At 43.1% G+C, this 18,435-nt stretch overlaps 2 protein-coding genes across 4 annotated transcripts; one reads left to right on the top strand and one right to left on the bottom strand.

Annotated features, from left to right (window-relative positions):
- Positions 1–661: 661 nt before the first annotated feature.
- On the top strand, positions 662–6,584 carry pdia6 (protein disulfide isomerase family A, member 6). 3 transcript variants are annotated; one of them, XM_076756451.1, is made up of 13 exons: positions 662–902; positions 1,211–1,352; positions 2,077–2,134; positions 2,748–2,874; positions 3,078–3,184; positions 3,268–3,401; positions 3,821–3,935; positions 4,402–4,542; positions 4,677–4,761; positions 4,961–5,033; positions 5,116–5,274; positions 5,358–5,454; positions 5,906–6,584. In XM_076756451.1, exons 1-13 carry the CDS (start codon positions 677–679, stop codon positions 5,975–5,977), a joined length of 1,536 nt encoding a protein of 511 aa, XP_076612566.1. In that variant the 5' UTR covers positions 662–676; the 3' UTR covers positions 5,978–6,584. The 3 variants fall into 3 exon arrangements, with proteins under 3 accessions (XP_076612566.1, XP_076612565.1, XP_076612564.1); XM_076756450.1 differs by having other exon boundaries at positions 3,265–3,401; XM_076756449.1 differs by having other exon boundaries at positions 3,078–3,193; positions 3,271–3,401.
- Positions 6,493–16,913, bottom strand: hpcal1 (hippocalcin-like 1). The gene is made up of 4 exons (XM_076756452.1): positions 16,612–16,913; positions 10,486–10,983; positions 8,861–8,966; positions 6,493–7,186 (listed from the first exon to the last, which is right to left on the bottom strand). Exons 2-4 carry the CDS (start codon positions 10,861–10,863, stop codon positions 7,089–7,091), a joined length of 582 nt encoding a protein of 193 aa, XP_076612567.1. The 5' UTR covers positions 10,864–10,983; positions 16,612–16,913; the 3' UTR covers positions 6,493–7,088.
- Positions 16,914–18,435: the final 1,522 nt, after the last annotated feature.

The raw sequence follows: 18,435 nt of genomic DNA, 5'->3' as shown, positions 1-18,435 counted from the left end.
ATATCATTATGCAGCACCGCCAAGGGCCATTCTCCTCCTACTACCTTTACTTCTGATTCTTTACGTACACTTTACTGGTAATACGTCCTACTTTTAGTTTGTTTATTTCTTGCTTCTAGTCTCTATTCTCAGTTTTGATTTTATTCTAGTTTACTGTAGTTTTTGGATATGAATTTACTTTTCATTTGTATTGTGGTTCTTGCCTACCACACTTGTTTTTAAGATGTGTGTTACATGAATGCAATTTTTCCATTTGGGACAAACAAAGTAATCTATCAATCTATCTATATTCATGCACTGAAGTTAATAGTATTAGATAAACAGTGCCATCTATTTATCTAATACTTCCGTACTTTCATTCATAAGTCAAAAATGAATATTTGACTGCTTTACTTTTGGTGGAGTAGTTTTATATTGTGGTAAAGCTGCTTTTCTTAATTACAGGATCTGAATACTTCTTCGAACACTGCCAGTGAAAGTTATGATAACACATCAGTAACTTTTGGTGGCCTGCTTCATATTTACTTTGAATATATTGTACATTCACGGTCTGTGTGCTGTGTATAAATATGTACATGAACATGAAGGCCCTTCTCATCACCATCATCATCATCATCATCATCAGGTTTGTTTTAGACTGAGTCAGCCTTGTCACATATGTTGCATCTCCTTTACAATGAGCCCTTGGTTCCTCTCTCCTCTGGCCCCTCCTCCCACAAACTACACGGCGCGGGCTGATTGGCTGAGGCGCAGACTCGCCGCCGGCGGACCAATCAGCGTGGGCCACGGTCAGATTTTTCGATCTACTTTTGTGGGAGACGCAGCGGCCGCGGTGTGTGAGTGTACTGCTAACACGGGAGGCGACCGGAGAGCTTCTGAAACCATGAGACCGCTTTTACTTGGTGAGAGACAACAGCAGCAGCTGTTTTTTTACCTCTGTGAAATGTGCTTTTTTTGAAGTCGTTCACGTATGTTGTATTTGACTGCGGTTTCGCTACTGTGGTTAGCTTAAATAGCTAAGTTAAGGTGCGCAGGCCTCCGTTATCGTGCAGTCAATGAATTAACAGACGCCAGTTTCGCAAATTTGAAATATTTCTCCCTATAAACCGCGTTGAAGAAGTCCTACGATGTCCTGTCACGACTTCCTTTGGCTGGTCTGACTGTTTCAGCGTTGAGGGTAACCCTTTTGTGTCTCCCTCTTCTCCTCCAGGAGTGCTGGGCTGCTCCCTGGTCCTGTCCGTCCAAGCCTTTTACTCAGCCAGTGATGATGTTATTGAGCTCACCCCCTCGAACTTCAACAGGGAGGTGATCCAGAGTGACAGTCTGTGGCTGATTGAGTTTTACGCTCCCTGGTGAGTCCATGCAGCTTTGTTGGCCATCATTCAGTGGTAACAAGTGTCTGATCAGCCAAGCGGTGCCGTAGTTTCAGTACAAGCATCTCACTTCGACAGGACTTGCTCATCCTCATCGAAACACCATCTGAAGAGACTGTATGCAAAACTGGGAGCTCCTCCTTGGGTTGCACTGCAGTTTGCACAGTTTGAGGTTATTTGTAGAGCACAGTGTCCTGTGAAAGCAACTCAGAGTGCTTTAAAAATGGATAAGAAGTTTGTGGTAGCATAGATGCAGGCAGGCAGCATGCACGCACACACACACACACACACACACACACACACACACACACACACACACGACACAACAAAACAAAAGCTTATCTAAACAGGAAATGACTTGAGTGCAGTCTGAGAAGTTACCAGATTTTGAATGAGCTCTGGTTATTAGGAGTAATCGGCATGTCAGATAAACGAGCAGTTGAAGTCTGAATAACAAGTCGCCTGAGGGGATGTGCACACCATGAAGGTGTTAAATATTCACAGGATGTGTTGATATTGACTCAGTGATTAATAGGAGTGACGAATACTTGTGATGTGTATTGAATGCATTCAGCAGCCCCGTACTGAGGGGATGTAGGAAAGTCTCTCTAATATCATAGTGTGTATGTTAATATTAGATGACCCTCAATAAAGCATTTTCATCTCTGATTCCTCCTGCCTTCCCCTCTTTTTATCACCACAGGTGTGGCCACTGTCAAAATCTGACTCCAGATTGGAAGAAGGCAGCCACTGCCCTCAAGGTAAACAGAACACCTCTGTTCATCTTGTCATTTATTGCTGGTTGGGCTGCAGACTGACTGGCAGGTTTTATTGTCCCAGACGTTTTCAGTGAAAAGCTTCCCATCATTCATCTCATTATCTGGTCTTATCAGGGCTATCAGCAGAGCATGCTGCTATTGGCAATATGATTATGATGATGTGGTTTCACTAGATATTTGCATACTTAAAAAATAATCAGGCAGTTAATGCAATGTGTGATGATTGAATGTGCACCGTTAAAGACCAGGACCAAACACTGACGCTGTATCACGATTTCTAAGCTCTCCGCTTCGTTCCACCTACCAGTGTTTAGAAGTTTATAATTCAAAGTAAGAATAACTGTAAACAGAGGCGTCAGACGTGGGTAGATATGGAACTGCAGTTAAATATTAATGAATAATATTAAGTTTGTTCCATACAAAAACAAGGCTCAAGACTGTTTTTCTGTCACCTCTGTTATCAAATCCTGCAGGCAGGGTTGTGAAACAGCACGCAGGTGTCATGTGAAGGAAATGATTAACAGGCCTGTCATGTGGTGCGGTGATTAAAAGTTGAGGCTGCGCACGCCAACCTGTCTGTTCTGAAACCCCTCAGGGTATCGTTAAGGTCGGTGCCATAGATGCAGACCAGCACAAATCACTGGGTGGTCAGTATGGCGTCAGAGGTTTCCCCACCATCAAGATCTTTGGAGCCAATAAGAACAAGCCAGAGGAGTACCAAGGTACAGAAGAAACCACTGCACCAAACATACGCCTCTGAGAAAAGGGAATACAGGGGTCAGAAGGGCAACACACACTAATTTGCTTTCAAGGAAACTTTCCAGAAAGGTCTTGTTTGAAGTTGTTGTGAGGCAGATTTTGAGGTTCTGTAGTCAAAGATGTTTTTGGCTGCAGCGGCTGACCTCTGCGTGTCTTCACCCCTCAGGCGGGCGCAGCAGCCAGGCCATCGTGGACGGAGCCATGAACGCTTTGCGCTCTCTGGTCAAAGAGAGGCTGAGCGGCAAGTCTGGCGGCTCCGGCTACAGCAAACAGGTAGATCCAGTAGCGAAACCATGCAGTCGCCTTTCCAACCCTTCACCCAAACCCTTAAGTAACGCTCAACTGCCCTCCAGCAGCAGGGCGGCAGCGGCGGTGGCAGCAAGAAGGATGTGGTCGAGCTCACTGATGATAACTTTGACAAGATGGTGCTGCAGAGCGATGAAGTGTGGTTGGTGGAGTTCTTCGCCCCCTGGTGTGGACACTGCAAGAAGTGAGTTCAGTAGCTGACACAGTCCCCCCCCCTACTCGCCATGACTGGGGAGATGTGTCTGAGATCTCTGCTGCCTCAAATGCAAAAGAGGCTAATGGAGTTTTGTTTGTGTTGCTCAAAGCACTGAAAAACTAAAGAACGCTGTTTCTGTCTGGAAACGCTCTCCCAGTAATTCTGGATAATCCACAGGCCTGACTGAAAACACGTCATGAGAACTGTGACTTTGATAAAAAGTAATCCTTATTAAAACTGTTCAGTGAGATCAGCTTGTTTTTCAGCTGCAGCTCTGTAGCTCGCTCTCTGCCGGTTGGTCAGTTCAGTTTTCAACAATGCGCACATGTAATTCTGAATCCTCCGCTGTGGATTTGCTTCCTTGTAACAAGTTTTCCTGAACCATCGGTCTCTTCTTTTGTCGACAGCCTGGAGCCCGAGTGGGCAGCTGCAGCCACAGCTGTCAAGGAGCAGACCAAGGGCAAAGTTCGCCTCGGAGCCGTGGATGCGACTGTACACCAGGCTCTGTCCAGCCGCTACGGGGTGAGTAAGAATCATGAGGTTCATGTATTACACTGATGCACAATCCTGATACAAACAACTGCAGTGCTCAGTGTGAACGTCACCACACAATCAGATGAGGTGGTACATTAGTAAAATTAATCGGTGAACATGATAATCCACCAGCAGCCGGTATATGTGCTTTGCATGTGGCTTTGACCTTGTAAAGGTGATGGAGTGTACTGGCACTGACATTGAAAGCCAAGCTGTTAGTCTGGAGTCAGTCAGATCACACTCATTAAATCAGGCCCAGACTTTGCCCGAGGAAACCCAACTTCAAAGTCAAATGCCAAATCCGTGATTCGTGCTTTTATTTCTTGCTCCGTGTCACATTTAACCTGCGTGATAAAGTTACGTAAACCACTAATATTTCAGTTTAATTCGATATCCACATTCAGCTGAATCTAAGGCGCTTGTCCACAGAACTGAAGCTTGTGTTTGCGTCCAGGTCAGAGGATTTCCCACCATCAAGATTTTCCGCAAAGGCGAGGAGCCCGAAGACTACCAAGGAGGCCGCTCCCGTGGCGACATCATCGAGAAGGCTTTGGATCTGTTCTCTGACAACGCCGCTCCTCCTGAGCTGCTGGAGGTCAGTGCACTGCATGCATTGAAGTATGAAGTGCTGGTGTTTGAATAAGTGCTCAAAGTTTTTGGAGGTGGGGTTCTGCTTACAAATAATAATAATAAGTACATTTCTGTGTATTATAAATGTTTGTCTCTCAGATCCTCAGTGAAGACATCGTGAAGAAGACCTGTGAGGACAGTCAGCTGTGTGTAATTGCTGTCCTGCCACACATCCTGGACACAGGTGAGACCACACACACACACACACACTGAACTGAAAGGACAGAGTAATGTTCAGCGGAGGAGTTTATTCTTAACATGATCACAGTTCGCTGCAAGTTTTAGTTTTTGTGTTTGGTGACAGCCGAGAGTAGCAGTACTGCTGAGAACTGGTGTCGTGTGGGGACATCTGTTGAATCTCTCACCATTCACTGTCTCAACAGGTGCTGTGGGTAGAAACAGCTACCTGGAGGTGATGATGAAGATGTCTGAGAAGTACAAGAAGAAGATGTGGGGGTGAGGATGAGTGGCCAGTCATGGATTAGTATTCAAGTGACTAATTGTGGCTGTGACTAACAGCTCGCGCTCTCTTTGTCAGCTGGCTGTGGACTGAGGCAGGAGCTCAGATGGAGCTGGAGGCCTCTCTGGGTATTGGTGGATTCGGCTACCCCGCCATGGCTGCCATCAATGCACGCAAGATGAAATTTGCTCTTCTCAGGGGCTCCTTCAGTGAGACCGGCATTCATGAGTTCCTCAGGTAAGGGCGCGGCTGTTGGCTGATCTTTTTGCAAGAATCAAAATACAAAGTGATGGCGCTCACGCGGTTCGTCTTCTCTTCAGGGAGCTTTCCGTGGGCCGTGGCTCAACCGCCACGTTGGGAGGTGGGGTCATGCCCAAGATTCACACTGTTGAGGCCTGGGACGGCAAAGACGGGCAGGTGAGTGGGAGCAGTGGTGTAATGTACAACACAGTCTGTGTGCTCTGCAGCAAAGTTCAGCTGCATTTCTCATTCCATCTTTTCAGGCAATTACTCATCCATCTTGAAACCCCCTCAAACTGCACATCCAATGGCAGAAATTCAGCCTGGTTTTAAAATCAATAGGGGGCGACCGGTTTGGGGTTAAAATGAGGTGTACAGTGTCTGCCAGGCTTCGTATAAATAACCTCCACCTGCTGCTTGCTGCAGCCATGCATACAGAAGAGCATGTCAAGGAACACTGTTACATAACATGGCAGCTGAAGGGCTCCAAAAAGTCCAGATAATGTGTCTTTTCACACATTGGAAGTCCATCTGCAATCACTGTCTCAGGTTAAGAAGAGACAGAGTTTTTGTGTCTTGCTAACATCTTTGCTAACAGTCTTTATTTCACCCTCCTTGTCAACCACAGCTTCCTGAGGAGGAGGACTACGACCTCAGTGATGTAGACCTGGATGATGACTTTGACAAGGATGAGTTATGAGCCAAATGGGGCGGGATCTGGTCCAGACTGCCCGGTTGGATCTGGTCTGGTCTGGTTTGGTCCTGCGCGACCCGCCTCCCGTCTCCTGTGGACGAATGGGAGGCCCGGTCGCCCAGTTACTGAAATACTCCAGAAAAGACACATGAGAGACACCTGCAGTTTCTCACGTCATCTTTGTCAGTCTCACGGGGACAGGAGGGGAGGGGAGGGGAGGGGGGGGAGGGGACATGTATGGTGTCCCTGGAGTGAACTGTGCCTCACATACGTACCTGCTGAACGTTATAAGCTGCATATTTATACAGCTGAGGAGAGGAGGGAGGAGGTTCTGAATGTGGCATTTCAGTCGTTCATTCAAGTCTTTTTTAAACATCGTTCCCCTCTTCAGCACCCATTCTAAGATGTGGACTCGTCAAAGTAACACTTCAATGTCCAACCCGATGTGACAATTGTTTTTCTCTTTTTAAATCAATAAGTGTGAATCTTGGTCTGTCCAGGACAAGGGGATACTGTGGGACTTCTTGTGTAGATTTTTCTTACACGACTTTATTTCAATTGTGTGAAAACAAAATGACATTTTTGTTACAAAAATAAAAAGGAATAAAAACAATCACGACCTCCTTATTCACATGAACTGTTACAATATCAGTAAACGCGTATCACCGAGCGCATGCAAGACCAAAGGCATATAGAGCTTGTTTAGAACAGCAGCTTGTTGAGCTGCAGTCCTGAACGACAAGCCGACGAGCTAAGTCCAATCATATATGAAGTGATGTAATTAGTCTCCCCTTAGTGTAACATAATGGGAGTCATAATACTTGCGAGCACATGATCCAGTCAGTTATAAATATATGATATGGCACTTCACTTACGGAGAACGGGTTAGAACCATTTCAAGGCAGGAGAGCTTTGGAGAAGCATGTACACAACTGAAAGCACGTCATAGTCCACAGAAAAGGAGCCACATTGACAGGAGAGAAGAATCCATTAATGTAAACATTAAGACATGGAGTGCTGTTAAAATGAAAGACTGTCTTTGGGGGGAGGTGTGACGACGGCAGAAAGCTGGAAGGATGTGGTTTTAGAGAGTGTGTGTCTGCCATTGTCTCTGTCTTCAGAACTGACGAGAGGCTCCCTGATCCGACTGCAGCAGTCTCACAATGGACGGGTCGCTCTTGGCACCTTTAATGAACTCCTCCAAAGACAATCTACCTGTGAAGCAGAGACCAGAAAACACAGTCAGCAGGGGCTGAATCATGCAGCAAGCAGCCACCGATGTTCCTGTGGAGCTTAAAACATAATCACTGATGTCCAGATAACAGAGAACAGACAACGTAATGTTTTAATACGTCACAGTAATTGTGTCAAATGTTGTTGTCAAGTCACATCAACCAGCAGGAGGTGCTGTCGTGCTGTTTTTGTGTCATTCATTCATTCTTCAGCTGTATTGATCAGCACTTTGACAAAAGAACTGGACACTAAAACAAGTATTTCAGGTATCAATATTACTGATGCCAACACAGAATATTGTTTATAAGATTAAGAAAATAACTAATTCATAGAGAAATTCCTTTGGAATTCTTAGTATTAATTGGTACTGGCCATAATAGCAACTCTATCAATATTAATGATATTGATTACATTAAAAGAAACCGACTCATCTCAATCGTATATTCAAATAAAACCTGAATAAATATTTAAATATCTAAATATTAGAATCAACTGATTACTTATTTTCTATTTTGTGGGTTTCTGGGATGAAAAGTTGTGCGAAAGAATAAAAAAATGATTCAATGTTTGAACAGGTATCAAAGCCAAATGAGCTGCACTGACATATTGATGACTTTGATCATGCACTGTTTTAATATTTTACTTCCTACTTAAGATTTTTATGCACTGCAAACAAAACTCCTAAGCAACCAACTTAAAAAAATGCTAAATAATACTGAAAATTGGAAATGTGAAATATATTTGACTGATTAGCACAAAGATAAAATGCAACAGTACACCATAATGTGTGTTCACAGCACCTGTGTAAACGACACTGGTAGGAGGGTTAACTGAGGTCTGCTGGATTTACCCTCCCGCTGGTCTTTGGTACCACACGATAAAACTAGAGCCTGAGACACACAGTCTGACCTTCTGTTTCCAAACAAGCTGAGCTTCCCACTGCCTTATGAATAGCTCTAAATATCTTACGCTGAGAGCAGCGAGACTTTGGAAATGCTCGGGCGCGCATTCACATGGGTGCAGCATCACCTTTTCACACTAAATGTCAAACCACTGGCATGGAGGTGGCGCAGCAGGCTCGGATGCAAAAGGCTGTTAATGATCTTGTGAGTCGTGTTATGTCATGTTGTTATGTGACATCCAATTTCTCCCTCTCACTCGGTCGCCCATCTTCCTTATTTCCTGTTACTCTCCAAAGTGCCCCGTGGTGATAAGTGTACAATGTCAAAGGCTGTTACATAACTAACCTCTCATGATACGTCTGGATTTTTTGCTGTCTTGATGTGACGGTTTCTTTCTTTAGTGTAATCCTTCCTCTAGCTGAGTCGTGTTAGTTTACTTTTGTTTTCCACTTTCATTGTGAGTCTTGGTATATTTCAGCTCTGCAGTCATAGAGGACCAGCACACTCAATTACAGCAATTACAATCTCTCCTATGAAGACATATTTGACATTATTCCAACTGTTATTTTACTATATTATCGTTCAGTATCTGTTTATACAGCAGCCTCCACTTACAGGTGCTCACAGGAGGAGTTATAGTTGATGACAAATGCATTAATAAACACTTAAATCCGCAACAGTCCTTCTAAATGCTAAACAGGCTAACTTTGGTCTGCAACAAACTCTTCACAAAAGCATGCAGATAAAAACTTACCATCATTGTCAATGTCCATCTGTCTGAAGATCTTATCTGTCCTCTTCTCTGGTGTTGATTCATCCTCAGGCATCTTCATCACTGATGACACCATCTTGTAAATTGCCTGCAAAGGATGGTAAGAATGAGGTCAAGGTCAAGGTGTCTTCACCGGGCCAGAGGGGCCATTTGTTGTGCAGCCAAACAATCAGATGAACGATGAGAAATAAATACAGAACATACAAAAAAAAATCACATTGAGCTGTCTAAGAGGCCAGTGGCAGCGGGGACAGATGAGTTCTGAAGTGTACTGGTCCAGCATCTTAGCAGATTGTGTCAGCAGCCAGACGGAAGCAGCTCCTTGAACAGGGGGAGGCCAGTCTGCCTTCAACGTCCTAACCTCATACAGATGAGGAAGGTCGATTGCTGTTATGTGTATATTAATTTGGTTCTCTGTCTGTGTGAATCTTTTAGGCTACAGCGATGAAAAATAACTGCTCCCACCTGACGTATTTGTTACATGGTTCGTGTGAATGCTTTGACCTGTTTTCTGCTGCTCCCTGGTATTGATGGTGTTCTGGAAACTAAAGCTCATCCCGCTGTTACTCACAGTGAGTCTGAACAGGCTATAATGTGCCTGCATCTTCTACATCTATACACAGTTCATGTAAAGGTCTGAGGCTTTGATGAGGGAAACAGAAAAACAGAAAGTATTCTACGGTAACAAAAGCACGGAGGCTTTTGAGGTTTTTTTTTTTTTTTTTTTTAACATTCATTTGTATCCACAAACACAAGGGACTGAGCCAATATTGATATGGCCCTGCAGGCTGCTCAGCTCACCATATTGGAAGAGTAAATATAGCCACAGCGATAAGAAAAACCAGAGAGCTGCCTCCATGATGTGAGGTGAAAATCTCCTGACTACTGAGCCTAAAAAGAGTCTTTAGCCAGTAAGATGAAATGCATACATCACAAGGAATTAGTGCTGATAAAACTGAAATGACTTGACTGTTTCAGCAATTTATCAAACAAAAAGTATCAAACAATCCTCAGTTCAACTTGTGAAACTGTGAGGATTTGCTGCATTTCTGTCTTTATGTGATTGTAAACTGAATGTCTTTAGATTTTGGACTGGAAAACAAGACATTTGAAGACCTCACTTTGGGATTGAGGATTTTTTTTTTTTTTTACATTTTGTAGACCACACAGTTTATCAGTTAATCTGCACAATAAACAAATTCAATAATGAAAGCAATCATTAGCTGCAGCCATACTAGGAATTAAAGTCTGTAGAACAAGTAATAATTCAGTTTAGTCTTTAGTTTTGAATAAATTAAGTTTGTTGTTTTGTTATGTACATACAGAGATTTGTCTTAAAATCTGATTAGAAAACTTCATTTTCTGAGTTCAGACTTAAAGCTGTAAAACTGTTATGAATTAAAAAAAGGAAAACGTTTTACATTTCTATTCCTCCTACTTGAATACTCAGTGTATGATATCAACTAAATGTTATATGGCTAGAACGTCATCAGGTCACATTTATATCTCAGATGAAGCAGTGTAGGCTGAAGAGGCTGGTACACGCAGCATATGCATCCATGACAAACCCTGTTTTCTGTAGTATGAGTCACACAGTGTGTCCTCACCTGAACTATCTCCAGCATCTCTGCCCGGCTGATGTAGCCATTCCCGTCCAAGTCATACATGCTGAAGGCCCAGCGCAGCTTCTGCTCCAGCCCGCCGCGAGACGTCACGCTCAGGGCGATGATGAACTCCCTGAAGTCGATGGTGGCGTCGCCGTTGGTGTCGAAGGTGCGGAAGACGTGCTCAGCAAACTTTGAGGCGTCTCCGTAGGGGAAGAAGTTGGCGTAGATCTTCTTGAACTCCTCCACAGTCAGGTGGCCGGTGGGACAGTCCTTGAGGAAGCCGCGGTACCACTCCTGCAGCTCGTGGTCGGTGAACTCGGTGTTTTCTCTCAGGTCGTTGAGGACCTCGGGCCGCAGCTTGCTGTTCTGTTTCCCCATGGCACGACAGACTCGGGCGGGCTGGTGGCTGGGCTGATGTTTCTACCTTCTCCGTTCACTTCTCCACTCTCCCTGTGCTTTTACTCCCCCACGTTGCTGGCTGCTCAGCTTTCTCTGCTCCTGCAGGAGACCAACAACCCTCATTAATATCCTTGTATGAAGATCATAAATGATTCATTGGTTCAATAATTTCTCTCAGCTTGCAGCAGTGTTTTATCATAAAACATGTGCTGAAGATGCTCCTTAGACGACCAAGCTGACGGATAAATCTGGACAGTTGAGAGTCCATACACAGGAGGAAACTAGAGATGAGATTACAACTCATATGTCATGAGGTTATAATATGTGTGTCTATGTGTGTGTGGTGGGGGTGGCCTGGTCTCCGTGGATACAGTATGAATCCTCTGGCACAGTGATAATTTATCGACCCTTCACTGCATGGTGGAAAGACAAGTGTCCTGGGGCATTGTAATTCTCAATAAAGCTACTTTCTGAAAGGTCAGACGGACACTGACTGTTGTTACTGAGACGGCCAGACATTCACCTCCACAGTCATCTCCACCGTTACGTAACAATGAATATTTAAACTAATTTTAAGCAGGTGGCGTTCGGACACTGATTAAAGACAAACACAAACGATGGCCAATGCACGAATACCAATGCAAACAAAGACAGTGAAACATTTGACCACCTGGGCCTATTCACCTGGAGGTTTGGTGGTTTGTCTAAATTCTGTTTCCATGGTGGCAAAATCTGTTTATTCATGTATGCAGCGGCATTCATGATTGGGGATATGAGGATGCATGAAAACAACACATCCAGGATAAAACCATAACAGCATAACAAGTATTAGATGGGACACTTTGTGCATGCAACCCACCGATGAAGCAGAGGCAAATATGGATGTGTTGGTAAGCAAAACGTGTAACAGTTTCACAAAGGGTACTGTGGGCAGACGTTTCCCAAATAAGAGGAGAAAATATGTTTCATTTATTCTGAAATCCAGCTGTTTATTCTCCAAAGTATCCTTCAACATTTTCAGTATTAATGAAAATTAATTAATTAAGTTAAAGAGGGTCATCTTCAGTGTGTGTGTGCCGCTAAGAAAGAAAGACAGAAGGAAGGAGGGAAGGATCAACATGGTAAGAAGGTAAAAAGGAAAAACACATGAAGCTGAGCTAATATTTTACAACATGTATCTGGTAAAGTGTGCGTGTGGGAGGGATAGGAAAGGAGATGTGCGGGGGCAGGGAAGAAGAAAGAATGGAAAAAGCATGACACATAGAAAGAAAAACTGTTTCCAGCTATACTATGTGAGTCGCTTTGCTAATATCTACCGTTCAATAGCGTAATAATCCCTCTGAATACACCTCCTCTCGTGTGAGTTACCTTTAATGAATTTATCTGAGAGAGAGCGATGTATTGTCCCTATGTTCTCTCTCTTTCAATTATTGAAATCCCATCGCTCCTGTGTTATTGGCATCAGAACGATTCTATCTGGCGTAGAACAAATGAGAGCAGCGTGAATCTGGATGAGGTCTTTTCTACGCACGGACGCCTTCTTCTCTCATAATTGTCACACGGGTGTAATTTCCTGCTGTTGGATGAATGGAAGTCACAGAGTAACATGAGAGGCGGGCAGGTTTGAGAAACGGCCGGTGACACAAACTCTTAACAACGTCAAAGAAACCAGATGCACAACACATTAATAACATTTACTTCTTTGCCCTGTTTTCTGATTCATTCAACTGTGAAATCAGAAGTTCAGCAAGGGCGCACTGCAAAAACAAATAAAGAAACAAATCTCATCATACCATCCACAAATGAAAATCTTTTCGACCAGTGTGGTGGGTTAGACTTTTAAACTGACAATGCATTCATATTTAATTGCTATAATACTTAATTCCAGATATATATAACATTAGAGTCTACAGTGAGTCTACAGCGTGGGCACAGTGGTGCTTTGAGCTAAACGCTAACATCAGCATGCTAACATATTCCCAAAGCAAAGTCTGCACAAGAATTTGCGCCAATCCATCGAGTGATATTTCACTTGATAAGTGAAAATGTTTGAGCTGCTGGTGGCACTAGAGGAAGAATAATGGAAACACCAAAGTTACTTGGATTCATCCTGAGGGCGCAATCAACGGCTGTGCAAAATTTCATGGCAATCCTTCAAATAATTGTTGAGATATTTCAGACAGCTATGGCATAAATGGCCCACCGGCCTGCGAGCCTGAACGAGGTCTTTCCGCTCTTAACATACAACAGGATGGGGAAGCGGCAGCGCCTCCTCAGCTCTGGGTCACATGGACTTTTCCAGGACAGCTCAGTGTGCAGGCTGAGCTGGAGCAGACATAAATATGGGCGTTGCTATTTATTCCCTCAAACACACAAAGCCACATGAAACCCAGAAGATTCCAGGCTGCGAGACTGAAAAAAGGGCTGCCGTGAGGTTTCAAGAAGCTCTGAGGCTAAATTAAGAGTTTACATCCAAGTGCTAGAATTTGGGGAGAAAGCAGCAAAACAGTGTGTGCTCTGGTAAAATGACACAAACACACTTATCATGACATTCTTACAGACTCCACTGACCTCTGGATGATGCTCATTAGGCCTAAAAAGAGACTAGAATCCCTCAGATAACATAAGGGGTTGCAATTAAGGCTTATTCCATATCATTTTAGTGGCTGAGGAGGCCGCTGCTTGCCTCAATACACTGCCCAATTAGCTGTATGTTATTCCATTTATGCTTATAAAATGTAAGTGGCTTCTACATATGCACGCAGATTGAGACATCACAGGATGCTTTTTACTGTAAGTTTTCACAGCTGGGAACTGAGCTATTCTGGTGTTGCTACTTGTGCAATGGAAAATGTTTTGAAATGTGGTCAGAAATAACTTCTAGATACTGCTCTGTCTCAACTTCCCGATGTTAATGATGTCACACCGCTTGGCACAACAACAACGACAACAACAACAACGATAACAACAACAACAACAACAACAACAACCATGCCTGAAAGCAAAAGTAACACTGCTGCCAGCTCCATGGTGGAGGAGTTAGTTCCAAAAAGGGGAGCGACTACAATAGTGTGGAAGTGGTTTGGGTACAAAAGACCAACAAAAAGGGGCAATACAACAAACTATTTCACCACCTCAAGCAAAAGCCCCCAGTTAAGAACGAGGGGAGCCAAAAGCTCAACAGCTATTGCAAATTGTAAACTAAAAATATATTTCAGTACTTTGTCATAGCATCATGAGCGTCATTATTGCAGAAATACCCTGAAATATCTGGATAATACTTAGGAGATGGCCGCAGTCTGCAAGCATTGTTTGATACACAACAGTCCCATAAGAGTACCATTCCACATTCAGTGTTTGCAATTGCCCTCAATTACACAGCAAGTCTCTCCCCTCGTCCCCAACCCCCATAGCCATCCCTGCTCTGTATGGTCCACTTTTTCCAGTGGGTTCCCTGCCTAATGAGACTGTTTCACACAGGCTCCGGTGCAGCAGGCTACAGTGGGGATCCTGTAAACCTCTGACCAGGCCGGTTTCACTGCTGCTTGCCATTCCTAGGCCCACCTCATTTCCTGGGTAATGGCTTGTCACAACAAAGAAAGCTTTTATTCTTTTTCCAGATGCTGGCAGCAATGAAGACAGTCATAAAAGGAGAGATGAAGGGTGTCTATAAAAATACAGTCGCGGATCCATAACGCATGGCACGCAGCTGATGGAGCTCATCATGCCTCTGACAGTGCTTCAGTTAGCGAGTGTAGGAAACAAAGGCAACGGGTGTCAAAGTTTACTTCAGAATGCACAAAGAAAAAAAAAACTGGCAAAGAAATTAAAAAGATATAGAATTAATTGGCAGATATTTTCATAATGAATTAATTGTATTAGTCATTTTGTTGCCAAAAAACATTCCTGGTTCCAGCTTCTAAATTGCTCTGGGAAACTGTGATTGACATTTTTTAGTACTCTCTGACATTTTACAGACTTTACTAAACTAATTGATTCATTAAAGAAATAATAATAAGAATCAGCACTAAGGCAAAGTTTGTTAATAAACAGGAAAATGTCCCCTTTTCTTCCCCATAGCAGCGCTGACATTTGACGGGGCATTTCCCATCCTCAACTCTGCACAAACACGACAGAGTAACCGTCTTTCATGCAGTCTGTATCGCACCTCTTTTGAATGGAATGTAAATCAAACAAACTGATTCGGCTTGGTGCGCAGAAAGCAAGCAGACTTCCTATTTTAGTGGTGCGTGTCGCCTGCTGTGCAGTGGACGAGCAGAGCAGCGGTGCAGGATGAAGTGCTGTGGACTTCTGGTAAATAAGACCGCTTCAGGTGGGCGAGGAGCTGGTCCGGCGGAAGGCGAAGAAAAACACAAAATGAGCTCTCTAGTTATTCTCGCTTTGAGCGCTGCTTCGCACAAAGTCTCTTTGAACTAGTGTCAGAGAAAATCACGCAGTGGATCAGGATGAAGTCCCCTGACACACCAGTAGTCAAGGCAACAGGATAGTAGTGCTAAGGCTTATGAGAAGGAGGCGGTGTAACTATCAATCTGGGGCACACACAGGGCAGGAGATACATCAAGACTAAAGAGAAAAAAGAACATTTTTTTCTGTGTGCGTATTCAAAATGTTTGCTGCTGGTTTCCAAAAAGCAGTTTAATCTAATACAGCGAGATGACTTATTCAACGACAGTGATTTCTGCACCATACTCGACGCCTGATACTGTTTCATCACATATTCTGTTTTGGAAGCAAAAGTTCACAACTGCAAAGTCTTTTTTTTTATTTTAGCAGTGACTTTGTTAGAATGTTTTTCAGCTGGTCTGATGGCTTATATAATTTTGGATTCGTGCTCATCACTTGTGGGCTTTGACCTTTTCGTTATTATAGTGTACATAGCAACGACAGTGGAGCCGTGGAATAGGCCTACGAGTTTAAATTAATGGGCTGGCAAGAGTAATTATGACACAAGACACAAAGTTTGAAGAGATGTATAGTGCCAGAGTATGCAAAGGAGCAGGTCTTTCTTCATCAATACTGAGTCTTCACACTACACAATAACTTATAGAGTCCCAGCAGACCCATATAATGATGATAGGAGATTATCATATCATCCTACTACAGATTTCTGTTGTCAAAAGTCATTGCACACAAGAAAACAACAGGAAGAAAACAACAGGACACACAAAACTATCACCGCACACACAGCTACGCTATTAGTTATTATATTAATGGTATATTAGCTAAAAGTATTTGTTTTGCACATCTAAATGCTTGCAGGGGAGCACAGATCATCGCTCTGAACCATTTTATTGATTGATTTTATGTGGTCGTACGTACTTTTGTCATATTGTGATATACAACCCGTTGAAGTAGGAAAATGTCCTTTTGTCACTTTTCCCGGCCCAACTTTGTCTTCAACTAAATTAATGCGTGATTATCAAAGACATTTCAGGTTGTTTCAAGCTGTTTGCACACCTTGCATTGATTAAAAAAATATATGTATTTTTAGCCTGCCAGCTGCTGAGTAACTCTTTAAAACAGTTTCCTCATGTTCTGGAGTGAAGGTGAGATGTAGGCGAGTCTGCTATGGGTGTAGCCCCTGTGACACCCTCCTGTCTGGGGGAAGCTGCCACAGCAGTCCAGGGCAGACTAACCACTGGAGCAGACTGGACATTACAGTCACCAACCCGAGTGTTTTGTCTTCATTAAGTGATGAAAGCTTACCTCTTTCAGGAGAAAAGGCTGTTTCTGGGGCTTCCGGTGGAAAAGTCCACTTTGGTTCGGTTAACTTTTCCAACTTAACCGTTAACTAGAAGTAACGTTAGTCTGACCTCCTGTTGATAAAACTCTAAAGAAAAACAACCCGAGGAGGATTTAAGATGCTTTTACGACTGCCTGCCAATTTCGCCGAGGAAAAAAAGGATGGAAATTATAACCGGAATAGCTTAAATATGGTTATCTTTTTAAGCTACTTTCTCATTTATTCGGTCCTGCCTCCAGTTTCAGGGTTAGCGGCTTTATCATTTAGTGGAAGATGTGGCACAGAGCTCGGTTTTCATCCGACTTGCCCAAGTTACCACTGAAGGGGTTTCTTTTCTCTTTAAAGGCGGTTAATCATACTTCCCCTGGCTGCTGGAGGAGTAAGCACACTTTGTAATGATACAGAGTGAGAATAATGCGTCGAACGTAAACGTGGTCGTCATTTAAAAGACATCTTATGATGATTATCGGACTTCTAGTTTGTGTCGCACTTCAAATCACCCCCCCACGCACCGAATGGACCCGTCCACACTCGCTGCTACCATCGTAGAAACAGTCGCAGCAGCGTCCTGTGGAAAATTATCACTGGAGACTATTATTAGAACAATATCTAAAATAAACTGTTCACATTTGAGGGAAAATCTTGATACGAGGAGACGTGCACGGCCATCGCACCAAATATAGATATTATCATTCAGAACTCCATTGAAAAAACAGTCGATTTTCATTTTAGTTCGTTAAATCACTTCTAGAAGAGGCTATAGTATTATTGACACACTACAGGCAAGAACTTAATTGGCATGCTTGTTGTTGTTAAGCTGAACCCCAAGAGAAATATACAGAAAACGTTGTGTTGTCATCAAGCCACCTTGGTGTACAGTCCTTTTAATTACAGCTTACAAACACCAGCATCAATATGTGGTCTGGTGAATAAAAAATAAATGAATTTAATCCATCACAAGTACTCTATTGTTGTGCTACAAGCTGCACTAGAAAGCAGAGGTGTTACATAATCAAGTTATGACCTAATTTCATCTTTTCCCAGTATGACTTCTCCCTCAGCCTCTGTGAAGACGTACACTCATCCATCAGTGCCTATGACAGTAACCTCTCTTGTGTAGGCTAAAGTGACACTGCAGGAAGGGTGGTGTGTATGTCAGCATTTCAGTGAGTGAATAAATAATTAACTGTGTGTGTGTGTGTGTGTGAGTGTGTGTGTGTGTGTGTTCCTGAAGCCTGACACCTGTTTCTATAAGCACATGGAGTGTTTATCTCCACCTAAGAGTGAGTACAATACAGACTGGGGGGGTTCGAGGCAGCGATCAAGGAGTCTGAGGTTGCTTTTGTTGCTATTGCCAATTTGCAACTTAATACTGTCACAGGCGGGTGGATGGTTGAGTAAAGCAGATGAAAAACAATACAATGACTGTCTTAATCAAGACAGATTGCTTTAATATATTTTTTAGGGGCAGTTTACTATATGCTGTTAAAAAAAAAAAACATTTTTTTTTATGTTGCTTGGAGCCACTACAGATCAAACCATTTTGAATGTTATAAAACACCATGTTGAGGCCACTAAAAGGTAAACTATGAACCTGTATGTGCACGTAATATATTTAATATAATAAATAATAAATAAAAATGGACTGTGACATGTTGCTGGACGCTGTTTGTCAAAAACCTTAAATGTTTTCCTCGACTGTAACTTTTTTCCCACCATCAAAGACACTGCTGTACAATGTATTTGGTCTTTTCCTTAATTAAAACATCGAGAAAGTGCAGTAATGA

This window comes from Chaetodon auriga, chromosome 18 (assembly GCF_051107435.1).
Source record: "Chaetodon auriga isolate fChaAug3 chromosome 18, fChaAug3.hap1, whole genome shotgun sequence".
Taxonomy (NCBI): domain Eukaryota; kingdom Metazoa; phylum Chordata; class Actinopteri; order Chaetodontiformes; family Chaetodontidae; genus Chaetodon; species Chaetodon auriga.
The sequence above is the reverse complement of the archived record's forward strand: the minus strand, read 5'-3'. Positions and strand labels throughout refer to the sequence as shown.